The following is a 27,171-nucleotide window of genomic DNA, read 5'->3' as shown; positions in this document are numbered from 1 at the left end:
CGGTACTGCGTGGGAGACACGAAAATCCTTCAGCAAAATCACTTGCTGAAAAGACCCATGAGAAAGAGAGCAGTCAGTTTTATCTGATCTGAGGTGAGTCTCTGCTCACGCCCCCCAGAACCGGATGACTACAGAAAATGATCAGGTCCCATTTGACCCCAAAGTGCTAGGGAAAAAAGGTTGCTTATGATTTTACTGTTAGGGTCTCAAAAATTGGATAAAGAACTGACGCTTGAATCCCAAAGACATGTCAACTATAGTTGAGCCCAATTAAAATGGGAGCTGACAAAAGAAGTTTACGACATAACACAGGCTTCCAAAGGGCACACAGCGGGGGCCCCTGGGGCCAAGCCGCCCTTGTTGAGTGGACAGAGATGAGTGGACACAGCATACTGTCACAGGATGCTCTAGTCACCATCCCCTGGGTTAGAGGAGCAAGTACAATGCAAGATAAATCTTGGCTAATCCCCACACCCAAGTAAACCCTTTAAGTCTGCAATCCGAGGCAGCGTGGCTTCAATAAGCTGAATCAAGTTTTTTAAGATGAATTTGAAGGGGAGAAAATTATAAAACCATTTACTACAAACAGCAATAACATTAAAACCTTAAGTCTCCACTGGAATTATTGAGAGACGTTACAAAGTAGGAACATTGCTGGGGTTGAATGCCCTGTTGGAGACTGGGTTTTAAAACATACTTACACTGTGCAACCATGGTTATTTTTAGTTTCCCCTTCCCTCTGCAAATGGAGGAATGAGAATAGAGGAAAGAATGCTGACCAGGCAGGCAGGCAGGCAGGCAGGCAGGCAGGCAGGCAGGCAGGCAGGAAGGAAGGAAGGAAGGAAGGAAGGAAAGAAGGAAGGAAGGAAGGAAGGAAGGAAGGAAGGAAGGAAGGAAGGAAGGAAGGAAGGAAGGAAGGAAGGAAGGAAGGCAGGCAGGCAGGCAGGCAGGCAGGCAGGCAGGCAGGCAGGCTTAGAAGTAGCATGGGGAAGCGTAGGGATGGTATTTTTTTGTTCTCCTGTGTTCCTTTTGTTGCCAACTGCTATGATGGTAAAGATTTTCTTTTTTCCTTTTTTTGTCAGTCGTGGGGCCTGAACTCTTGGCCTGGGCGCTGTCCCTCAGCTCTACAGCTCAAGGCTAGTGCTCAACCACTTGAGCCACAGTGCCACTTCTGGCTTTTTCTGCTTATGTGGTGCTGAGGAATCGAACCCAGGGCTTCATGCATGCAAGGCAAGCACTCTACCTCTAAGCCACCTTCCCAGCCCGTGGTGTATGTTTCTAAGGCTGACATTAACTTCTTTTCCAGGAATACATTTGCATGATACTCAAGGTGCAGAAATACTGCTGTTCTTTGAGGGACACAGGTACAGAGCGAGTCCCAAGATACATGCGTTAGAGAGAGAATACAAGGGACCCTTTGGCTTTGCCCAGGTCTAAGTCACGAGGCTCCACATGTTCTGGCCCAGGAATACTAAAAATCCCACTGCTCTCCTTCCTTTCCTGCACTTCCCAGGCCTCAATCAGGTGCCTTACTTTTGTTTACCTCATTACATTTTCAATCCTAAAGCTCAGCCTACCAGCCAGTAGCACCGAGTAGACAGAGAACAAGTCCAGCTACCACTGTAGCTTTGTAGAAGGGACAGGCTGGATTCCCCACTGACCTGCAGGGCCTCATATACCTTCAGGAAGTTCTATCCTCTAAGGGGGAGGGGCTACTAGAGTCCTTATTAAAAAGTAAATGAACGAGACAGTAAGCTACAAAGCGAAACGTATGCCAGTAGAGCACAAAATAAGTAAAAATCCTGCATGAGCTCAATAAGATGTACATCCAAAAAATACTCAGAGGTAAATCTGTTATATAGAAAAATGCATCAAAAGCCTGATCAGCAGCAGATAGTTAATATCCACATACAAAATGAATAAACAACCATAAAACATAAATTTTAAAAGATCTGTTCAAACTTGACCTCAGAAAGATATGAATTTTCAAGTGAAGACTAAAGGAATATATTTAAATATAAATTCAAAACCAATAAACTTTACCCCTAAATGACACACTGATACTATCATTCATGACTAAGAAAGTAATTGTTAAGACTAGATCTACTTTGTGTATTCTTTCTAAAGGTGTTGAATGGAGAAAGTTTCATAAAATTCTCTCACAATGAAAATAACAGCAAGAACATAGCAAATAAGCAAATGGGAAATGTTTGAACTTACTAATAACAACCAAATATTTATAATAGGACTTTCTTTTTTTTTTTTTTTTTTTGGCGGTTGTGGGGCTTGAACTCTGGGCCTGGGTGCTGTCCCTCAGCTCTTCAGCTCAAGGCGAGCGCTCTACCACTTGAGCTACAGCGCCACTTCCGGTTTTCTGGTGGTTTATTGGAGATAGGAGTCTCATGGTCTCTCCTGCCCGGGCTGGCTTTGAACCGCGATCCTCAGATCTCAGCCTCCTGAGTAGCTAGGATTACAGGCGTGAGCCACCGGCGCCCGGCTAATAGGACTTTCTTTTATCAAATATTTGCCACTAAAACTATAGACATAGTACCAGATAAGATGCAGAGAAAAGCTATCACAGACATGGGCAATCATAGTCTACCATGAGTCTGGAAAGAAATGCGGCAATGCATGTTGAGAACTTGAAAAACATCTATCGCCATTGTTTCCACTCACATAACCGAATGCTGAGATTCAGAGCACACAATAACTTTATAGTCAGATAATATGATCATCACTACACATTTCTGCACATCTCTATTAGTATAAAAATGTATGGATGTCAGTCTTACTCAATTTCTAAAAAGTAGAAGTAGCCTAAATGATCAGCAATAGAGAAACAGGGCATTCCTATAGGGTAGAATCTTAGGGTTCTTAAGTATCTTAAGTATTCTCTAAGTATCTTAAAAAATGTTTGCATGGAATATTTCATAGCAGAGAAAACTTGGCCTGTTTAATATACCAATGTGAACATGAAACTATACATACAACATAGGTATGTATTAAGCATATACAAACACAGGATAAAACAAATCGTTCAACTAGGGATACAGGTGGACCCATTGCAACAATGAGATGTACAAGTCGTTATGTCGAAAAACGAACTTTACAACTTTGGTGGGGAGGGGAAGGATGGGGGGAGGGGAGGGAGAATGGGAAGGGAAACAAAAAGGAGGCAACAATGTTTGATAAGAAATGTACTTGTTACCTTGCCCATGTAATTGTAACTCCTCTGTACGGTATTCTCACAATAAAAAATAAAAAAATAAAAACTAAGGGAAAAAAAACCCTAAATGTTTATCAGCCTGCCACCCATCATACTGAAGGATCCTCTTGCATAAGTGTGGCATCCTTACTTACAATGCCATCAAAGTAAGGCAGAGAGTCCTAGCCTCCTTTCCCACATGGAGGCCATTGCCCTTGTTCGAACAAGAAGGGACTTAATTCCATCAAATGGTTGACTCTATACAAATGACCTTAAGTTTAACAAAATAGAGCAGTTTCTGTTTATTACATCACCCCAAAGTAATACTAGCAAACATCGTATTTGTTAGCAATCATTGCCTTGTGGATAGGGAGATGGGCCATTTCCTCCGGACCACATGGCGGGTGATCGATGTGAGAGCGGAGCTCAGAGCGGGGAACAGGCCTGTGCTCCCACAGACCTGAGCCTCGCCACCCGACTGCATGGCCTCTTTGTGGATCTTAAAGGAGCATATGTAAATGCTGGCTGGAGGGCTGCCCTCTGACTTGCAGCAAAATATTTAGAAGTTGTCCTCTGACAACTGCAGGTGGATGTAGCAAGCTGCTTCTCCCAGAGTGACTCGGCACACCGCACAAAGCGAAGCCTGCCGTCTGCATTCCTTTCTGGAAACCAGTCTGGTCAACAGATGTTGTTAAGGCTTTTAGGCTTCTTTTTTTTTTTTAATCAACATTGACGTGCAAAGTTATTAAAGAAGAGAAATGCCGTGCTACAAGTATTAATACACACTAATCGTGAAATCATAAAGGAACTTTGAGGGCCGCCCACACCAATCATGATGAGGGCTGATTTTGCTTACAGGTATGAAACGGATCATCCTTTGACTCTATTCAGTAATTCATTTTGGCATTTTACTACAATTTCCTAGCCAAAATCAGGACCGATTGCATTCTGGGCCTCCTCCTAATCAACCTCCTGGAACATGAATTAAAGCTAATTGTTTTCACTCTGTGCAGCTGAAGAGCGTAAGGAGCTTGGCCCTCAGCTGTTCCCTCTGGTGCTCCACAGGCGCGGCGTCTCCAGCATTGCCCTGGGTTCCTAATCCACCCCTGGCATCGCCCTGTTCTTCCAGGATGCCACCTCCACATTCTGTCTGTATCTACCTGTCCCTGCTTTGGGGGTACACATGTACGTGAACTGTCAGTAGGAATGCAGGCAAAGGCATGAATGCGGGAGATGTCTCTACAATACAATGTATGGGCCATAAAGCACTGTCACAAAGAGTGTCCATACATTGTTATTCCATTCCTAAACCATTTTGCCACATTAAACATACCTGCAGGGGGGACAGCATGGGAGCAGGAAGGAGGCCACCGTGAAGGTCGGGGAGGGGCAAGCGGCCAGAAGGCCTCTTGTTCCCCAGCCTTACCTGATGTCTGTGCATGTGATGCAGCTGATGTCCCGACTGTTGGTGGTGATCAGGTTCAAAGCCACTGACGTGTCCTCGTCGGAAGTCGGGTGGGCTCCACATTTAAAGAAAAACTCCTGAAAGCAAGAGAAACATGGCCTCAAACAATGGCCGTTTTTCCCTCTCTGCACACGGTGACAGTCAAGGATTTCTGTGGCAAGAGAGCAAGTGGTCATGCGGCGTGAGTTAAAGCAATCAGCAGCAGTCCTCTCAGAGAAAGAACACCTTTGTCGGCTGGAGCTGCTCAGCAGGCACCCCGGGCGGCCTAGAGTGAATCTAGAACTTTCTCTGCCGCAGGTCTGGAGGAGGAAGGGGGCTGGGGAGCCACACTGTGTGAGGTGAGCAACCCCAACACGGTGCAGGAGCACTCACGGCAGGGAGGCGTGGGGGCAGGAGGCCAGAGTGTGGGGAGTTCAGCCTCCCAGAATTCCCGGAGGCCTGGCTCCCCCCACACACACCCCTGCGCACGTGTTCCCACGTGCCTTCCACCTTCTGGGGTCCTCCCCCAGCCACATCCTCCCCAGCCACGCTTACTTCAGCTTTACCACATAGAGGGTGCTCTCCTGATCACCATGCGGTTTACTTATTAAAAATTCCTTCCTGTTCTAAAGTCAGTGTGCATCCTCACACCCTTCCTTCCGCTCACAGACACAGCGCGTGTCAAGCTGGTTGCTGCTCTGCGTCCTGTGCAAACATCTCTATATATGCCACGGCGGTGGGTCACAGTGCTGCCTTTTCTGCTGGAGTGGTCACCCGTACGACGGGCACTGTAAGAGGTGAAGCCAGCGGCGGGCACGTGCTGCCAACCCCCTCAACACAGCCACCCAGCCAGCAGAGTGCTCCCCCCAAGCCCCAGGCCTGGTGTCCCACTTCCACGGAAAGCTCCAGACAGAAAATGTTCACCGTTTCCAGCTCCGTGGGCCCTGGGGGCTAAGCCACCAGCGATGCGAGCGGCACGGGGCACAAACGCACCTGATAAAACTTTATTTACAAAATGAGCGGCAAGGGTGGATTCTGCTGAGAGCCAGCCAGTGTGGCAGGATGGGGAATCTGTGGAATGCCTTATTCGGGTTTGTACCCCGACCCCGTCTGGCATCTGGCTGGGGGTGAGAAATGGCTTCTACAACGAGGAATTAGAATATTCCTCTGACAGATGCCACCTGTCGGAAGCCCACTTGATTCGTCCTCTCCTCGTGGAAGCCTGACTAGGCCCGTCCTCCATCAGCCGGGTGAGACCGGCAGCCAGGCCTGCTCTCCTCCACTGCTGGGCCCGCCCTGGACAGCTGGCCCACCTCCAGATTTTCCCAAATTCTGGGAGTGCTCAAGGATTTTTCATGTCTTGCTTCTTACCAGCTGCAGGGCGATGGGGGTACGACCAGGCTGAGCACCTCTGAACCCCTCCGTTACACCAACATCCATGGCAGGGTGAGTAAGACTCGCAAACACGAGTCAGCCGGCACCCGCTGCCCTCCAGGGCAGGTGTCTCTGTCAACCCTCCTCCCGCAAGCCCGCGCCCAGGTGCGGCCCGTTGACCCTCTTCCTAGATGCACCAGCCTGTCCAGGCTACGCTTCCCTACAGCAGCATGGAAACTGCATCCTGGCTGGCGTGGGGATCGGGCGTGGCTCTTTTTCTGAACCTGACACACCAGCTTTTTCAATCACCCTTTGGAAAGGCTGCAGATCCTTTGAGGGCCGGCTCCGGGGTGTTGAGACGATTTAAGATACTTCGTGACTGACTCTTAGGAAACATACTGAGCTAAAATTGTCTCCTGCAGACATGTAAAAGGTCTTCATTGGAAACAAAAAGTCATCCCTCCAAAACTGCTGAGCTGGCAGCCCCATTGGAAACAGGTTTCACATAAAGATAGAAAGATGGGACGTATTTGTATTTTTCTTAACTTGAAGGAACCTGCTGGTAGATGTTCAGCTAACAAGTCACATATTGTTTTAACAGCAGATAAAAGGCAGCCAGATAAGAACCTAAGCATTTTTTTCACTGGGTATGGATGTATATGGTGCTGTAAGAAGTTACAGATATCTGGAAAATTCTAGTAATTCATACAGTGGGATTAAACTAACATACAGAATGTTAACTATACTAAAATGTCTGGTCATCAGTGAACTTCAGTGCTTTCTTCACTGTTTCCTCTGGTTTTCTTTCTTATCTTTTGGTGGCATTGGGTTTGAACTCAGGGCCTTGCGTTTGCTGGTAAGCACTCTGCTGTGAAATCACAATTCCAGTTATTTTTGAGATCAGGTCTTGCTTCCTGGATGGATATGTGTCTGGGTCACAGTTCACTTTTTTCAGGCTTCCCATCAAAGCTGGAATGACAGTTGTAGTCAGCTTCTTCCAGTGAGGTGGGATCGCATGGACTTCTCTGCCCCGGTGGCCTGGAACCTTGGTCTTTCCAATCTCAGCCTCCTCCGCAGCTGGGATGACAGACGTGAGCCGCAGGCACATGGCTTATGAAAGGCCTTTTCATGCCATTTGTAGAACTGTCAAGAGCTATGTAGGACCTGCGTTTTTTCCCAGCTTGCAAGCTCAGCCTTGGACGCTCACAGAGGATGGGAGACCTTGGGTCCAGGATAAGGCGCTGTCCAAGTCAGCACAGGCAGAAGCAGGAGCGTTTGTTCTGACCCTGTGGGAACACAGACGTGAGCGACGCACAGCCCAGGGCCTGGACTGAACTTCGTAAGAAGGTGCGTGACTGTAACACTGGATAACACTAGAGGCAGGAGCTCTCCCTTCCAAAGTCATTAGCGCCTCCTTCCTGAGATGAGCAGAACTGTCCCCTCTCCATCCTACTAAGGTCTTGGCTTCAAGAGCGATTCCTTACCAAAGGGATCCAGTCCTTTCTCCAAATCTACAAACAGTGAGACTTCCCACAATAAAGCCAAACACACACGAAGCGAGGAGGTTTTCCAGGACTTCTGTTCAAGGACTCTCTGGGTTCCTCGCGAAGTCTGCTGGTGAGCATTTTCTCCCAGGCAGGTGCAGGGTTCCTCAGAAGCAATTATCTGCAAAAATCGACTTTTAAGAAAATCAAGGAATCCAGAGCCAGGGGATCATCCAGCCAGAGTCCACGCAGGTCCAGCAGAAAGCCAGGGCCTCTGGGAACTCTTGGACCCAAAAGTGGTTCAAGAAACAGCTCAGGTGGGACTGGGGGGGAGGGGCCACAGTAGGCCCAAGGGCCGGGCTGCCTAGAGGCGCTGCTCCATTCCAGTAGACACGGGGGTCCGGCAGTAGACACGGGGGTCCGGCAGCAATGTTACCTCGGGTCACCATGGAGGGAGTGCTGGGAGAGAAAGGTCCAGCAAGAAGTCAGCGCTCCATTCCGGGGAGGCCCATGCAGAATCCTCACGTGCCACTCCTAGGTGGTGATAACATTTGGATTGTCCTCCATGAAGAAAAGGGAGTGCTCCTGCATTGCCCTGCAAGTGAGGCCAACCACACAGAATATCCAGGGTCTGTGCACGCTGACTTTGAACTCAGGGACACCTGTCCGAAGATTATGCACTCAATTTCCAGTGAGTTTAACCGGAGAGACAAGGACATGCCATTGCCCATGAGATCAGTGAGCACTAAGCCCCATCAGATACAGCAAAGAGGATCTCACAGTCACCTGCCACACAAATCAATCTGAAAGCCTCCCACAGACCTGGACATCCTGGCCCTACCCCAGGGCAGCAAGCTTGCCACAGCTCCTCCCTGCTGACTCACCCTCGGAAACACCCAACCCTTAAAGCTATCCACCCACCCACCTACCTACCTACCTATCTATCTATCTATCTATCTAGATATCTATCTATCAATCATGTATGCATATATCATCTATCATGTATGTATATATCATTTATCATGTGTATATCATATGTATGTATCTCTCAAGTATGTATTTATCATCTATCATGTATGTATGTATTCATGCTTTTTGTCTGTCTATCTATCTATCTATCTATCTATCTATCTATCTATCTATCTATCTATCTATCTATCTATCTATCTATCAATCTATCTATCTATCTGTGCTGGGATAGAACCTAGGGCCTCAGGCATGCTAGGCGAATGCTCTACCACTGAGCTATATCTTTAACTCTGTTTTCAATATTATTTTCCATTAAGAAGTTTCATCATCCATGTTAATATTAAAGTGTTAACGTTACCCAAGTTAAAACGCGTTCAATAAAGCATCACTACAGCCCCTCTGCTAAGCGGGAAGCTGCAGAGCCCGGCGCTGCGGGGACAAACTCTGGAAGTCATCATCGCAGTTTCAGAATACCTACACCTTGCTAGATTCATACTTTGTTAATTTAGCAAAGCCAGCTTCAAAAGTAGGTTGCACCTAGATTAACAAACAAAAACTTAATGAGTTTGCCATCATGCTCTACAGCCGCCATGTTCTATAGTCGTCATGTTCTAGAGTAAGTTTGCTTTCTCTTAGCAGGATGTGGACGAGCCTCTCGATGATCTGAAAAGAAGAAACCCAATTTGTTTCTACACAAAGGGGACACAGTCTGTCACACTGTGAGGGTCCCAGCCGCGCTCCTCACCCACTGCCGAACCCTGGAGGGCCGAGCTGTATCTCCCAAGCTTTCCAGTCAGGACACACGCATGTGCGCTCCCCACGTGCACACGTACCTGCACCCTCCCCCACACCTGTGCAGGTACCCCACCTGCATGCACACCGGCCCTAACAAAGCCAGACTTCCAATCTGCATGACCGGCCTTCAGCGGCTGCCAGTCCACACCGTGGCCATGGTTCCTTCCCGCGTCTGGCGGCACGGCCTGCCGTCCGTGTTTCAGTACTATTACTGTGACATTTCAAATGTGGCTCTAAAGTTAGATTTTATTACCAAGCAGTTAAAGGTGCTCAACACACAATAAAAAACCTTTTATAAACCCTATAATCCAAGGGACTTGGAAGATGCAGAGCTCCCCCCAGATAATCAGCCCTGAAGTTTACTTATGGTGAGGTCTGAGACGAACCAGCCTGAGATGAAGGCGCATGCCGTTTTCATGCCTTTACTTACTCACTTAGTGTGAACATTCATATTTCCATCCCAAATTTCTCATTAAAAACATGATAGAGTATAGACACTCGTGGGAATGCTTCAGAGTTGAAACACACCAATTACATAATCTGGCTAAAATGTAAAAATTTCTAAATTCAAAATGCCTCTTGGTCTCCAAAGCAATAAATAAATGATTATGGTTCTGAAATATAAATTGTCTAAAATTTCTGCTAAATAGCCTAATGACCCTTAGGGTACCATATACAGTACTTATTTTGGTTATTAATACCACTTTTAGTTCAGCCCAAACGAAAAGACTCAGTATTGCTGAAATTTGTATATAACTAAATCCACATAGACTTACTACAGTTACCCTTAATGTCAAATACAATGAAATGTTCTTGGGATTTATTCCTCTAAGAATAATTTTTGTTTCAAAACCAATTTCAAAACAAAGCTAAAAATCCAATAGCCCTTATCTTTCCTTCCTGGGTTGGCACTCTAAGTTCTAGAGTTTCTTTGACCAGAAGTCTATTATAGATGAAATGTCCATCAGCCATAATTTGGCATGTTTTACCCAAAGAATAAAATGGGGACTAATAAAGATGTTTAAAAGTGACTTCTGAAGGGCAGTGTCCCATTATTGACCTTCACAAAGTGCATTAGTAGATGACTTTATAGAGTTGGCTTTGTTCAGACAAAATGGAAGTCCTCATACACTGCTCCAGGTAATTGCTAAAGTACATTTAGATGGCTGTACTCCAACCCCAGGCACTGTGGCCAGTCAACCAGGATACCACCCTGCCCTCCCAGGTAACCACAGGGAGACACCTGCCCCAGAATGAAGCCACTGCTCAGATGAAAAAGAAACAGAAGCAGAAATAGGGAGAGAACTGAATGCAATGATTGGTACCCTGGCCCAGCATGCTTAACCAGTTGGCTTAGTCACCTTTACCCTCAGTTATAATCCTTCTTCCAGGCTTACTTTTTCCCAGTGTTTGCCTCCTGCCTTATTGCTCTAGCTAGGCATTCTAATACGAAATTGAAGAGGAGTAGTGAGAGAGGACTTCCTTGTCTCATTCCTGAATTTAGAGGAAATGGCTTTAGCTTTTCACCAACTGGGCATTTACCCAAATGACCACAAACAAGGCCATACTAAGGCTACCAGCACAACTATGTTTACTGCAGCATCATTTACCATAGCTAAAATATGGAACCAAGCCAGATGCTCCTCAGTAGATGAATGGATCAAGAAACTGTGATATGTGTGTGTGCGTGTGGAAAAAATCATATTAAGTGAAGTAAGCCAGACCCAAAGAAACACAGATCCCATGGTTTTCCTTATTTGCAATAAATGACATATGTCTAGGATAATCTTAGCAGATGAGCAAAATAGCTCAATAGCTACGTACATATGACCATATAAGATAATGCTAGGCATCATCTTATTTCCAAGACATGGACATGAGATTTTTCTTTGTTGTTGTTGTTTTTACTATATCATTTCTTGTTTCTTTTGTATGTTCTTCCCCTGTTGTCACTGTATTTGATTTTTGGTACCTGGTATTGCATATACGTTTACCTGAATTAGGGAAGGGAAGGGGAACAACAGAATGGTGAGAAAAAGAACAAGGGGAGAACCAAAGTAACAGCGAAATTCACAAGTCAGTATGTTGAAAATGATCTGTACAACTTGGGGAGGGTATTGGGAGAGAGAAAGTAGGAGAAAAATGAGGGAAGGTGTAACACATTTGATAAGAAATGTACTGATTACCTTACTTATATAACTGTAGCCCCTCTGTACATCACCCTGAAAATTAAAAACAAAAATAAATTAGTGTGGCATGGACTTCTCCTGGGCCCTGGAGGCTGGCAATGCACAGAGGCAAGGAGAGCCGGGAAGGGAGACGTTGCCCTGAATGGAAGGATGCCTGTGAGCTACGGTGCAGGTGACTAAGCACTGAGCCCATGGGCAGGAAAAGAATAAGCCCAGCAGGGGTGGGAGCTGCTCACATTGCTCTAGAAGGCAGTTTCGCATTCAGTTAAGGTTCACCAGGTGGAAAGCTGGAGAAAGCAATGGCAGAATCAAAAGTGAACAAAAATGTTGAATTTGTAAGTTTTACATTAGGGGCACTAGGAGGTCGAGTGACCCCCAAAGGCTCAGGTGTTAGACGTGGTCCCCAGGGACAGTACGGGGAGCTGGTGGAATCTAGGCGGTGGGGTCTGGCGGGAGGTCCGCAGTCACTGGGGCACACCCGCGCAGGGGATTGTGGGACTCCAGCTCCTTCCTTCTCCTCGTTTGCAGATTTCCTGATTTCATCTAGCGCACGCCACACCTGTACCCCTAGTCTGCTCAGTCAGTCCAGGACAAGAACCCCTGAACCATGAAACAAGACAAATCCTTTCTCTTTGTGAGTTAGTTATCTCCTGCATTTTGTCATCGTGGTGGGAAGCTAACACACCTGGAATTACTGGTCATTCCAGGAGAATGTGGATCTGGATGACCTGCAATGCAGAGACTGATGATCAACTGATGTGCTGCTACAGTGTGGTTCCAGCTTTTAGATTTTCACTCCTATTCTGAAGAGGTCTGAGCATGGTCAATTTGGTGTAACCTCCACGTGATTGCAGTTACTTACATGATGCTACCTGTTTTGCAGATAAATCAAGCATATCTCTGCTTTCAGTTTTGTAGACCAGCCAGACTACAAAAAGGTAATTTCTATTCTCCATGCTGTTCTTTATTTCCTTTAGAAGCCCAGGGTTTCGCATGCTCTCATGTCATGCCAGCTCGAAGAACACAGCAGCACCCACAACACTTGCTAGCTTCATATCCGGGCACAGCTTTCCAGCTCTGCTCTCCAATAAATAAAAATATGATGGTAAAATATTGTGTCTTTCTGAAACACATTGTTTCTTTTTGTAATCTCCCATCACCGATTCTGTTTGTTATATCATTTGACCTCCAGGGGAGGGTATGTAAACAGATATCTATGAGCTAATAATCATTTACAAGAACCAAGAACACAGGTCATAGTTTTGAAAATTTACTATGATTCACCATCCCTAGATGAGTTATTATGTTCTGAGCATTTTTCTGGCAGTCTCTACAAGTTGGCCATTACTTCATATTAATTTCTGAATGTGCAAAGAAATAAAATCCCTGTATTCTCATCAACAATGGCAAATAACACCAAAGAGGTGTTTGATCATATTATACTTCTAGTGAATTATTTCCCAGCCCAACGAGGCTTGTCCTGAACACAGCCCTGAAAGGCTTCCCAGCCCTCTCTCTCACCCTCTTCCCCTGCCCAGGCTGGCCACGAGGCCCTGTGTCTCAGAAGAGATGTGCTCTTCTTGCCTTGGACTCCTTGCCCCATGGCTTCCCTGTGGCGAGGTACATGTTCCTCCTCTCATTCCGCTTTTCTGACCTCCAAGTGTCCTTCAGGTCTCAGCCTCACTAGCTCTTCCACAACCCATGGCCCTTTCTCTGGAGAACTAAGTGCATAGGTGCCAACTGGGTAGGAAATGAACTCATCCAGCTGTGTGATGGATTGGAATGGAAGATTCTGGAGAGCTCCCTTGGCTGGGCGGTCACAGCTGGAAAAGCTGGGCTTCCGCAAATCCAGCTCGCAGCGGGCCCTGCGCGTGGGAATTGAGCAGCACACTCTGTTCTTTCCCTTGGTGGGCACCGTCCTCTCAACTTCCAAGGCCTGTTTCTTGGACATGTTACGGGACACACTGTGCTGCTGCCTTGGAAATCAGGCCCGCTCCCGGGACCGAGTGCTGGATAGTGATGATGTGGCTACCTGGTAGCGAATGATGGCACAACATTTCTCGCACAGCCAGTGACTGAGTAATATGGAACTATGACTTCTGAATGCCCAGTTTGGGCACATAAAGAATGAGAGAAACATACCTTTTGGTAGCAATAATTCACAAAAATGATAATATAATGTGTTTTGAGCTACAAGCAAAGAGAAATATTGAGCAATAATAAAAACACCTTAGCTTTAAAACACTTTAAATGACTCTAGACTTGGAATCTAAACCTTTTTTCCCCTCTAAAGTCCTGGTTTCTTTGCAAATAGAAATTTCAAGCTTCTTTTTATTCCTGTTTCTTTTACTGAAGGCAGAACAAGCAACTATAAACACTGCACTCCAGACCAAACCAGGCACATGCGAGAACTTCAACAACCTGACTCTCAAATTCGCGGCATTTACTTTATTTCTTCAAGAGAAAAGAAAGTATAATTTATAAGTTTATCTATGCAAATTTAGGAAAACTAAATTAAATAAACTAGAGAATAAATACCACAATGAGAATTTTTTTAACTGTATTTTTTTTCGACTTTTCTTTCTTGGTACTGGGGATAGAACCCAGGACGTTGCACTTGGTAAGTAAGCGCTTTGCCACTGAGCTACATCCCAACCCTACAATGAGAATTTTTAAAAACATGCTCATATAACCAATTACAAATGGAAGAACTGATATTCATTCTCTTTATGTAAGAGATATTCTCTTTGATTAGGTAGAGATAGGTATGTTACATATATATGTATATGTGTATATGCATATATATACACATATACATATATATGTATACACATGTGAATATTTGAGGGTAGGCTTTACATGTACTTTTATATGCACATATTTGTATTTATTTTCCATTGGTTAGTTTGAGTCAAATAGATTAATAGTACATCTGGGCTTTGTAAAATGATAAATGAGAGAAACATTAATGCTTTTCAATCATGTGGGTGCCATTACAATAATCTATTTTTCTATCCCAATTTCCTTTGAGGAATGTATTCTGGGGGGAAAAAGACAAAGGATAATTTCAGCTCTGAGAGACCACACAGAATCCAGTGAGAAGGGACATACAAGTGAGGAAACTGAAGTGAGCGCTCTCCCTTTGCCCAGCCTGGCTTCAAAGCCTGCCATTACCCAACCTGCGATTCATATTAGAAAGAGCAAGCAGTCCTCCATGTTTTCATGGGAGGGCCGTCTACCAAACAGCCGCATGCCAGGGCCAGGAAGTACCCGCCTGGCCTCTGCCCAGGAAAGACTGGGGAGAAGGCAACTCTTCCTGTCGGAAGGGTTGCTTTATTTTTGATCCAACGGCAGTTCTTAAGGAAGCATAACAAGAACACAATAAAGTATGTCAATCAAGGAAAGATGTACTTTGAGAATAAAATTTAAGGATTTCAAAAGAGAAAGCCAAAGAACAAAGGCAGAGGAGATAAAATGAAACTCATGAGTGCAGAGCTCAGAGCCATCACGTGGGACAGGATATCAACATGCAAATCCTAACGGAGAAAAGCAGACTCACAGAAATAGCAGATAATGTCTGCTGCAAGCTAACGTGTGAGCCTTTCTCAACTTGCCCCCAAAGTACAAATCATAGGGTAAGATAGAGTAATTCATATGAAGAAACTTTAAAAGGTTAAAAAGGCTATCAAAAAGGTAAATAATATGTCAATATGAAAAATGATAGAAAAATTAAAAAATAAACTATGACACTTTAAAACCAATATGGTATTAAAATATGAGCAAGCCTTAAATATCGTACTGCTGTGGTCGATACTATTCTAGATGTCAAGGATACAGTACCAAACAGAACAGTGCCAATACTTATTCTAGGATAGGAAAGCAATAAACAGCAAAATGATGCATTTCCAGGCAGGGATGATTGCTCGAAGAAAATCCAGTAAGAGCCAAGAGGCTTCATCCTTACACATTCTTCAACTTAATTCCTGCACCAAGAAGCAAGAAGGGTTCTAGGCTACCATGCTACTTGGACACCCATATCACTTGATCAAAGTTAGAATCTATTCTTAATAACACCTTAGGAAAAACATGAAGCATTGAGCCCAGTAAAGTGGCTCAACTTTGTTTGCAACTTGGGAGACAGAGCAGGGGGATCCTGGTTTGAGGCCAGCCTGAGCAAAAAGAAGTTTGCAGGAATACATGTCAACTCATGGCTGGGCACAGTAGCAGCTAGGTACCTGTTATACTACATGGGCCAGGGCAGCGGTATACAACTGTCAGCCCCCCTGGCGCATCTAGGATCACAGCCCAGGCTGGCCTGGGTGTAGAGCAAGACCTGGCCTCAAGAAAAAGCTAATGTTGGGGTTAGAAGTTTAGCCCAGCGGAAGGGCGCCCACCCGGCACACACAAGGCCCTGGGTTCGGTCCTCAGCCCTGGAAAAAAGAAAAAAGAAAAAAGAAAAAGCTAATGTTACTGGGTGCCAATGGCTCATACCTGTCATCCTAGCTACTCGGGAGGCTGAGATCTGAGGATCGTGGTTCAAAGCCAGCCAGGGCAGGAAAGTCCATGAGACTCTTATCTCCAATAAACCACCAGAAAACCAGAAGTGGCGCTATGGCTCAAGTGGTAGAATGCTAGCCTTGAGCTGAAGAGCTGAGGGACAGCGCCCAGGCCCAGAGTTCAAGCCCAATGACCAATAAAAAAGAAAAAAAGAAAAAGCAAATGTCAATAGGAGCTGCAGGCATGGCTCAAGGGACAGAGCACTTGCTCTGCAAGGGTGAGGCCCTGAGTTTAACCCTCGCAGCCTTCCCCAAATCAGCAGTCAACTCCATTAAGCATGGTTCCAGAAAGTTCTACAAAACTTAATGAAGTCTTGTCCCAATTATTACAATAATCAGACACTAAATAAAAATACCACAATGGCACTCTCCATTGCTGTATAAGAAACAGAACACACATTATTAGTGTGAAAAATGATCAGTTTAATGTTGCATGCCAATGACATTATGGCACACCTAAAAAAATCAAAAGTTTAATGAGAAGCCATGATAATTAATGAAAAATTTAAGTAGTTGTATGAAAATTGTATCACAAAAATTGTTTTTTATAAATTCTAAAATACAGTTCAAAATAGAAGAGAAAAAATACTTAGTATTAACAATAGTTATAAAATGCTCAATAAGCAAGGCATACAACTTACAATAAGTATTTTGTTGATGTGAAGGAAAATGATTAACTCACTATCTTTAATTTTTTTACCCAATTTATAGTGTCTCTTGACTATCAAATTTATATTTACCTGGCATAAGTAATACTCAGCTAATTAATTATAGGAAGGATGACAGATACTCAGAAAGTAAATCCTTCAATTTGTTATAACTGTAAGACAGTTACTTTAATATATGTTACTATTTCAATACTTTTCTGTTTCCCAAGTTAACAGTACTGTTGAGCATTAGATAGTTTGAAGGGAAAATTAGAAGTATGAAAAACAACCTTCTGCCAAAATGTCTTTTGCCCAGGATCTCATATATCAACTGGTAGCCTGCAGGAGCCATTTATGGTTAGGTTATAAAATCTGCTGGCGGAAAAAATAGTTGTTTATAATGAACATGGAGATAACACCTAAATCATCGGGCTTCAGAGAGAAGTCACACTGTAAACAGCCCAACCGCCAAATGCAGCCCCTGACACTAGTCTCAGATCCACAGAGAGCTCACAACTACACCCAGGATCACTGCTCACCTGCTCCTCCGCCTCTGTGACATAAAAGAGTAAGCTTCAACTTAAGTTCTCGAACAAGTACGTACAATGAACTACATTGACAAACGGAGACCAGGGGACTCTCCTGTTCTGCACAATGTGTTCTATTTCATGGATGTGTCCCCAGTCTCTTTGGTGGTGCATTAAATTACTACACATATAGACCTGTGTACTCATTAGTCATAGGGACTTCTGCAAAGGTTGATTTCTACACTGTGGTGAAGGCTAGGGAAATGTTAATTCTAAGTAGTGTGGGGGGGTATATGTTATGGTCTTATACTTAGAACAGGAAGTGTGGACACCACCAGGCTCCTAGGTTCTGCCACTGCCTGACCTGGACGGCTGGGAGCTTTATCTAAGTCATTCACCCTAACTGGCCATAATTCACAACCAGTGGGCTTTACAGCACTGTCCCTGTGCCTTCCTGCACTGGGAACTCAATAATAGCCAGAAGTTCCTGTCAATCACCGAACTCATTACTGCCAAGCTAGCTGGAGTCCCTGAAGGCACTGCAGAAGAAGAATGATGGACATTATTTTCATCATGCTTTTCCAATCAGTTGGCTCCATCAGCCCATTCAGAACATGCTGGGTGAGATTAGGCCCTGCCATTCCTCCTCTCCCGTGGCATGCTTCACCTCACCCCACCCCTGCAAGTTCAGTTTCCTTCAGAACATCACAAGTTATTTAGATGTATATTACTAATGGCAATGCCATTTCCAAAGCAAAATTTATGTGAGTAAACTTGGACCGTATTATCAACTTTTTTTTTCTTGGCTACAAATGTTCATCACCAACACCTGGTGCTCAGTGACTATATCATTACTTGGCTGGTTATGGGTAAGCCCATCTGTGCAAAGATGGCCCAGTGCCGGCTCATAGCTGGCCGGACCTGTGTCCTAAGACACATGGGCTCCAAGCAATGATGAGCTTTGATGACCTTCACAACCCGAGGAAAGCACTAGCTGATGGCAATATCTTCTATGCAACAGTAATGTGAAAATACAGAAAAACATAGCACATCAAAACAACACAGAATGTACATTTATTTGGTTCTTTTACAGCCCTTTAAATATATTATTTTGTCTTTTATGGGAATTCCAGGGAAGTATGAATTCTGCCAGCTAAGATTTAATGAGAAAGCAATGCCAAAAATGTTTTCGGATAACTTATGGATAACAAAATCATGAGTTCTTAATTATTTCCTATTTGTTAGTCTCAACTTCTCATGGACACATATCAGATATGCTTTCAGAAATTTTGATTTATGCTATGATATCTGATGATCCACATGTTCTCAATATGTCACCACCTCCGTTGGTGAACTGGAACAATATTGTAGCAACACAAGAGAAAACTCACATATATTTGCATAGAAATAAATATTTGCACATTTTGTCAAATGTCTATCTTTGTCTGCTGATAGCTTGAGGTAACTCAAGCTATCATTGTCACCCTAGCAAGCAATGTGTGTCATGCAAGAGCTCAGAGCTGATCTTCCCAAACCTCACTAGTCAGAGATCACATCCTACTCTTTCATTAGCTACCATTTGTTCAGCAGACAGAAATCACAGTACTTTCAAAAAACACCACTTATTCACATATCTAGTAGAAAATGTTTAAATGAATTTTCTGGGCTCCAGTAAAGTCTCAAAAGAAAACAAGGCAGTTCAAGACAAATTCAGTTGCTTTATGAATACATGCAGTGACAATTTGTCAAAGGGTCAACTGCTAGTCTATTTCATGACCCTCCCAAAATGCCTTAGTGTAAACTGGCATCTTCAGGAAAATCATACTGTGGCAATAAGAGATTCATGATGCCAGTTGATGTTTCTGCAGAACGGTGGTGTGAGTTGAGTATATGTGCTTAGGTGATTTTCTTTGCAATACCATAACCATTTCTTAGTCCTTTGAGGGTGAAAACCAGTCAACATATTTTCTTTTGTGCTCTTAAAGCCCTAAAGCCTCGAATAGAAACACATGTAGAGTCTCGGTGGAGTTGGGAAGCAGTGAAGGTGAAGCCAGCAGTTCTGGCACAAATTTATACGTAGAGCAGCACCTCATGAAAGATCGTCCTATAAACTCCTCACCTTTTTTTTGAAGTGCTGCCATAGTGAGCGATTGATTCTCTGCAATGACAATAAAGACAGGATCAGCATCAAGTGCTGTGGGCAGCAGTGGTGTGAATGAAGGCAGATTTGACAAGTGACAGCTGTTGCAGCTGACGCTGGAGGCTGACAGCGCGTGTGCCCATGCGTACACTGCACGTCGTTGGTCACACTGTCGCTATGACACCGCCCACATCCAGATACATATTAGACACCACCCTCAAAGTCTTCTCAGGTACTTCTGCACTCCCCCGTCTGACCTCTTTCGTGGCCTGCCCCCAACCCCAACCCCAGACAACCACTCACCCTCTTCTGTAAACTGATTTGAATCCTTGAGGATTTGATATGAACATGGAACACTGTTTACATTTTTATCTAGCGTTTTACACTTAGGATATTTTTTGAAGTATGTCGCTGAATATATCAGTTTTTTTTTTCTGGTGTGGCTCATGAATAAGCAGAATCCTTCAAGACAGTTATTTTTCTCTCAGTAGACTTTTGGAGTCGTTGTAATTCATGGTAAACCTGAGGGGAATGTACAGACAGGGCCACAAGCCCTCCCCACGCACGCGCCCCGTGGCTCCTGTCTCACAGTCGAGTGGGGCTTTCACTGTTTTGCCAACTTATGAATCTGTGCTGGCAGAAGGTTACCTGAGGTCCACACTCACATGGGTCTTCTATCACGGTATCACATGTATGTTAATATATAATGAGAATGTGCAACACAATGCATGGCTTTAAGGATCCCATACAATCCACCTTCAACTCCTGGAAACCACTAATTATTTTGTCTTTTCCACTAGTGCCCGGGTCAGACATCTTTAATTTTAATGAAGTCATAGTTTATGCTTTCTGTGTTTTATCTAAAAGCCATTTTTGCTATACCTGAAGTCATTTAGATTTTCTCCAAAGTTGATTTTTCAGAATTTTATAGTTCTGTTCTTTTTAAGAGTATATATTGTGTGTGTGTGTGTGTGTGTGTGTGTGTGTGTGTGTGTGTGTGGCTTTTTGTGTATGTGAAGAGAATAAATGAATGCCTTCCTCTCCCACCTCCCCATGGATGTCTACTTGTTCTACCATTTGCTGAGAAGACTCCCAGATCCTCAGCGTATTGTATTAAAAATCTTACGGCTGTCGGCAATCTGTTTCAGGGCTCTCTGATTTGTTTCACTAAACTCTTTGCCTCTTCTCCCATCATTACCATATTTTTTGAATACTACGTTTTTTTATAAGGCTTGAAGTTGGGAAGTGTCGGTCCTCTGACCTTATCCTTTTTCAATAGTGAGATTCAGAAAGTTTAATGTGGGGGGATTTTTATTGTGATTGCACTGAACCTGTAGACCCAGTTGATAATTCACATTTAGGCAACATTGAGTCTTCCAATCCATAATAATGTGATATCTGTCCATGTATGTACTTGTTTTATTTCTGTCATTGTTATACATAGATTTTCCTCATGTACATAGATTGGGTTCATATTTTGTTAGACATAAACTCAAATCTTTCATTTTGGAAGGTGCTAATATAAATAATACTGTGTTCTTAAATTCCAAATCCACTTGTAGTGTATTCAAGTGTGAAGTCTTGACATAATTGCTTATTAGTTTCAGTTTTTGTTATCTATTGCATTTTCTACATGTAAAATCACATCATCTATGAATAGAGACCTGTTTTTCCTCTATAACTTTATACATTTATTCCTTTTTGTTGTGGTTTACCATGGGTAGGACTCCATCAAAGTTAAATGGGTGTAGTGAGGGGACATTTTACTGTGTTCTTGGTCACAGTGGTGCATTTCTAACTACTCATCATTGCTGACTATGGTCTTAACTGCAGTTCCTTATCTGTTGTTGATATTCTTGATCAAACTGGGAAGTTCCCCTCTATTCTGAGAGGTGGTTTGTTTCTTTTTCATCACAAATGGATGTTGAATTTTGCCAGATACTTTTCTTCATCTAATGATATACTGTGACTTTTTGTCTTGATCTACTCATAGGATGGGCTACATTTTAACTGATTTCTCGAATGTTAACTAACTTTGCCTCGCTGGTAAATTCCAATTATTTCTGTTTGTCCTTTTTCCCCCTGTACTCAAAGCCTTGTATTTGCTCAAACTTTTTGCTCAGATGGCATACTTCTACTTGAGCCACACCTTCAGTCTTGCTTTTTGTTGATTAGTTGGAGATGGAATTTTGTAGACTTTTCTGACCAGGCACTGATCCCAAACTTCTAGATGTTAGCCTTCCGAGTAACCTGGTTTATAGGTATAAGCTACTATGCCTGGCTTTCATCTTTCACTGTTTTCATATTAATAATTTGTGTCTCCTTTTTTCTTATTAGTTGGGCTAGAGGCTAATCAATTCTCATCAATCTTTTCAAAGAATTCATTTAAGAATTTCTCTCTTGATTCCTATGTTAAATTACATTGAGTTCTGTTCTAAACTTTGTTTTATTCTTCTTTTGGATTTGATTTCATCCTGTTTTTCTCTTTTCCTAAAATAGAAGTTCAGATCTTTTTTTTTTTTCTAATAGATGCATTCAATTCAATGCTATGTCATTACCTGTATCCCACAGGTAATGACAAGTTATATTTTCATTTTCATCTAGTTCAAAATCACTTTTGAGAATTTTTCTTTGGCCTATGCGTTATTTATAAGTTGTTGTTTAACTTTCAATATTTGAGGACTTTCCCATCTGTCTTTCTGTTACTAATTTAATTCCATGTGATCTAAAAGCACACTTGTTCCTTTAAATAAATATAGCCTGTCTTGGTAAATATTTTGTGTTAGCTTGAGAAGCATGTGTAGATAAGACTTCTGCTGTTGTCCCTTGAGGTGGTCTACATGTGTCAGTTACATTCGGTTGATTAATAGAATTTTTAAATGCATCTATGACTTTACTGATTTCCTTCACGATAGCTCTGTTTCTTATTTTCATGCACTTTTCTTGTAAGTTGTCATTTCATTGTATGAACACATCACTGTTTATTAGCCATTTACCTATTGAATAATTATGTTGTTCCACAGTATGCATAGCTTATTGTGATAAATATTCCATGTGCTCTTGAAGCGAATGGGCTTTGGCTTTTGTTTAGTAGCATATTCTAGAAATGTCAGTTAGTTGAAGTCAATTGATAATGTCATCCAAATCTACATTCTTATATATTTTCTGGTTGTATATTTCACATTGAGAGATATGTACTGAAATCTTTAATTATGAATTCCTTTACAAATTGGTCAGTTTTCATTTTATGTTGAAGCATATTACAAAACACATAAACATATTAATGGACTCTTTATCATTATGATATTACTTTCTTTATAGTATTATTTGCTCTGAAATCGACTACTCTGTTATTAATATAACGGTCCAGATTTCTAGAAAAATGAATGCAAGCCTGGTATATCCTTTTACAATCTTTTGTATTTTTAATCTGTTGATGATTTTGTATTTAAACACATTTGTTAGATAACATATGATTGAGTCTTGCATTTTTTTTTGCAGTACTGGGGATTTGAACATAGGGCCTGATGCTTACTAGTTGCTGAAGTACCACTTACCCATGACTCCAGCTATGAGTCTTGCTTTTTGTTTTAAATACAGTGTCAGAATTTTTGCCTTCATTTGGGGCATCTAGATCATTGGTTTGATAAGTGCTTGTTTTTTATTTATATCTTGTATCACTTTTTCTGTACTATATTTTCTTCCTTTTTTGTATTATTTTTGCAATTACATGTTACCTTTCTTTCTAGCTTATTAGAAATAGTTCTTAGTGAACGTAATGATTGCTATACTTTTTAGTGTATTTGCCTAGGCTGCCCTCAAACTCACAGTCCTGTTCCATCCTAAATCCTGGGACTGCAGGCTTATACTACTGTGTCTGGCTATGGAATACATCTTGGACATATCAGGATTCACGTTAAAGAGATATTACATAGCAAATATTTGTTATGAATATTCTACCATTTATCCATACTTAGATTCATGCTATTGGCACACATATTTATATATGGGAATAGCCTTAGACCACTCAAAGCATTGGGTTAGAATGGGGAGCACTTTGAATCCACATGAGAACTTATTCAGCCTCCTGCAGATGTTTTGTCCTGGCAATGAGCAGTGATTCTTGGAAATGGGCTGTTGATCACATTCATTTCATAAATGGCTTCCCTGACAGGTATGATTGCGAGCGGAAAGTGAATTTTATGGAAGTACTTTTGATGTTTGATGTCAATAGAATAAATAAAATGTAAGGAGAAGTTGAAGATAACATTGTATTTCAACGGGTATTGATTCGTTTACAAACTACCAATATATACATTTTTCTTTCAGTAAAAACCAGGAAGATCTGCCTGAAATCACTTACACAAAAATGAAATACATCTCAAGATAATAGCATTTGGAATCATCAGCTAAATGAAAAATAAAAAAATTCAAACTCACTTTTCATATTAAATAAGTTAATGTAGTTAAATTGGAAAGAAGGAGAGTGTGGTGCTGGACATGTGTAATTCTAGCTACTCGGGAGGCTCAGGTGGGAGGATTTCAGGTTTCAGGTCTGTCTGGACCCCCAAATAAATAGATAACTATCACAAGCAAACTAAATAAGTAAATAAATTAGAAAGAAACGGCACATTTTAAAATATGCACTGAACTATCACAAGCAAACTAAATAAGTAAATAAATTAGAAAGAAACGGCACATTTTAAAATATGCACTGCTTCCAAGATAAGGTTTTGGTGGTTTTAAGTTTGGCCCCATTCCACCATTAATTGATAATAGAACACATTATAGAACAATGTAAAAGACCAGTAAAATTGTCCTACTTGGAAATTTTGCAAAAACTGTCACCAAAAAATAAAGACAAAAATAGCTGATTCATAAGATATGCTGTATTATACGCTGAGACTGGCTATAACACTAATGTTAAGCCGACATGTCACTCTCCTTAAGCACAAAAAGAACCCTAAGGGAATAAAACTCCCAAATCAGGCTTCTGTCTCTTTTTGTCTGTCTGTCTGTCTGTCTGTCTGTCTCTGTCTTCTTACTCCCTTCTCCTTCTCCACAAAAATCAGGAATACAAATTGCTGGGAAAAGGGGGGAAACCCAACAACAAAGCAGACGTGAACCCTTGAGCTTCCCTGGCCTGCCTCCTTGTCTGAGTGGGCAGACTGAACTGGCTCTCTTGCCAAGACGGCCTTGGGCTAGAAGGAAGAAAGAGCTTCAGATGAAAGTGCCTGAGGCTCAGTTTACTTTAAGGCCCCAAGACACAGCCCTGTGGGGTTTCTGCTAATATAGCAAACCTGACCTTTTGGGGGAGAAAATTAACTCTACAAACTGCTAGATGTACAGTTAGAAGGTGATAGAAAGATTGTACTTTATTTCTGTTTTCTAAGTCCAATTCCATAATGTGAGTCTATAACTGAAACTTTAAGGCCCTTCAAGAAACAATCATGTAAAAGGAGAGTAGGTATATATTCATATTTGGTGCTGAAAATGACATTACTACATTTAAATTAAAATAAGAAGGCATTACATTAATTTTGCTCTGTATGGTTACAGACTAAATTGAATGGACCCGTGACAATTTGGGGCTTTAAAAAACAAGAGAATGGTGCTTTTGTCCTGAATTCTCAGCAAGGTAAACCAGACTTAATATTCATCAATGTAAGCCAGACTAATTCCTCCCGACTCAGTCTCCTCCGGTTTCCCACCCCACATGGAAGATGCAGTGCAGACTTCCTCTCCTTGTCTGCCAGCCCTGGGAGGTGAGGGCGCCCGGGCACAGGCCTGACGGCACACCCCATGCCCGCCATCCTCCTCCACCTGCACAGCCAGGCACTGCCTTCGCAGAGGACGCTGTGTTCCGCTCCCTTCACCTCTTGCCATTCAGGTCATGGTTCAGATCCTTGAGCCCTCTAAAGCACAAGCCTATCCCAACTTCTAGTCTCTATGATGGAATCCTCATTAGATAGCATCCATTAGATAGCATCCATTGCTAACTGGTATTCTGCCCCAAATGCAATGTCCATATAAAGGTAGCAACCATCTCCTGTCACCACTGGGGACTGAGAAGCAGGACAGGTATATGGACTAGTATACTGGTTTACATGTACACACACACACACACACACACACACACACACACACACACACACACACTTAAAGGTGAACCATGACTTATTGATCTAATGAATGAATAGAATAATGGTGTGCACTCTTAGGAAGTACTCAAAATTATACATGTTAACAGAACATTCAAGATAAACCATTTTAACTTTGCCTGTAAAGCAAGATTTCTGTTATTTATTTCTCTTGATGATGAATGTCTTTATAGAGTGGAGCACAGAGGGGTCATGTTGGAATAATATACAGGCAAAAGTATATGACAGTAATGCAGCACATTAAAGAAAGGCCATGCATTCATCTACACATTCTAAGAATCTAGAGAAAAATAATAACAACCGTAATAATAACAATAACAACAATATCACCCACAACTTAATAGGACATATATTCCAGGCAAGAAATCAAGGCTACCGGAAAAAAATATCTCACTATCCCAGAGAATCCTATTTTAAAGCATGACATATTTATGGAAGAATTTTGAGAATATATTTCTGAAAATGAAATATACTTTCCAAATGCACTGGAAATGAAAACAGATAAAGAAAATGAAATGAGATGAAAGTGAGAACAGCTAATGGAAAGCCAAGCTTAATGGACAAGAGTTCGGCATGATCTCTAGGTCTAAACTTAATAGGTGCCACTTAAATGGTTGATGGCAGAATCATCAATTAAGTTTTATAGCAGAGCAGAGTGAGAAATCAATCAACAAAATATTAGTAATCCATCTGCTCATCACAACAAATTCTGGCAGACAACATTATTACCTTAATGATATGATGTTGGGAGGGGAAAAAAAGAGTAAGGAAAATGATTTTGTGTTTCCCAAAGGCATGCAATATGGTTCCAAATCAATTTGAATTTACAGCTATCCCAAGTTCTCTATAATAACCTCATTCCACAAACACTAAATTTTGAATACCCTTTAAAATACCAGACTCAATACACATCCCAAACTACCAGGTGCTCTATTTACATGTCATTTTGAGAGAGATGAATGAAAGCCTTTTACATATAGCCCAAGTTTGAAAATTATAACCATGGATATATTTCCAGGTGTCACTAGGGAGATATTTGTAAGAAGCTTCATGGTTAAGCAAGATACTAAACTGAAAATGAAGTTGGACTGAATGAGACATACTGGATTGGATAGGGCTAAAAAAGTTTGTATTTCTTTGAAGGCAAGTGGGAGGGTGGAACCTCACTTTATCATGGAGATTTCCCAAGTCTCAAGAGTTGCAGAAATTTAGAAGGGATTGAAGGTACACACATATGCAGGTCTGTAATCAGGCAACCTAGGGAGGCAAATAGAAACCTTCCTTTCACAGGTCCATCCTGGACATCCACAGTTTGTTCTTCGGATCCACCCTTTACCCTTCTCCCCTGCCCTTTACTTCCAGGAGGCTCTGCTCTGTGTGCTGTGCGGGCCTCCTCTTGGTCTGGGTAGGTTGGGAGTTGCAGGAGAAAATGGAGAAAAGGTCACAGTATGCCAGCCATGGTAAGAACTGAGCAATGCACGCAAGGAAGTACTACGTAGTGCTGATTTTGTGCCTTCATTTCCCACCAAATACAAGCTGCAATCAGAATCTGAACAAGGTAGAGATGGATGATTGGCAGGCAGACATGAGAGAAGCATGGGTATTGGGTCACTCGCTTCCACCAGTGTCCCTTGGAATATCAAACACAACGCTGCACAGAACACTACCCAGCTGAAGAAA

At 42.4% G+C, this 27,171-nt stretch overlaps 1 protein-coding gene across 3 annotated transcripts in view; it reads right to left on the bottom strand.

The window, feature by feature from the left end:
* Prkn (parkin RBR E3 ubiquitin protein ligase) overlaps positions 1-27,171 on the bottom strand; it is a 978,959-nt gene that overhangs the window by 414,698 nt on the left and 537,090 nt on the right. For all 3 annotated transcript variants that reach the window (XR_011369410.1, XM_070010824.1, XM_070010825.1), the window contains exon 6: positions 4,632-4,747. Coding sequence is in view for 2 of the 3 variants with exons in the window: in XM_070010824.1 (XP_069866925.1) it covers positions 4,632-4,747 (116 nt within the window). In the remaining variant the exon portion in view is untranslated. The remainder of the gene's footprint in view (positions 1-4,631; positions 4,748-27,171) is intronic.

The sequence above is a fragment of the Dipodomys merriami genome, unplaced genomic scaffold (genome assembly GCF_024711535.1).
Source record: "Dipodomys merriami isolate MVZ:Mamm:240054 unplaced genomic scaffold, mDipMer1.0.p SCAF_8, whole genome shotgun sequence".
In the NCBI taxonomy this organism is placed as follows: Eukaryota; Metazoa; Chordata; class Mammalia; order Rodentia; family Heteromyidae; genus Dipodomys; species Dipodomys merriami.
Note: the sequence above shows the minus strand (reverse complement) of the source record. Positions and strands in the feature narration are given on the sequence as shown.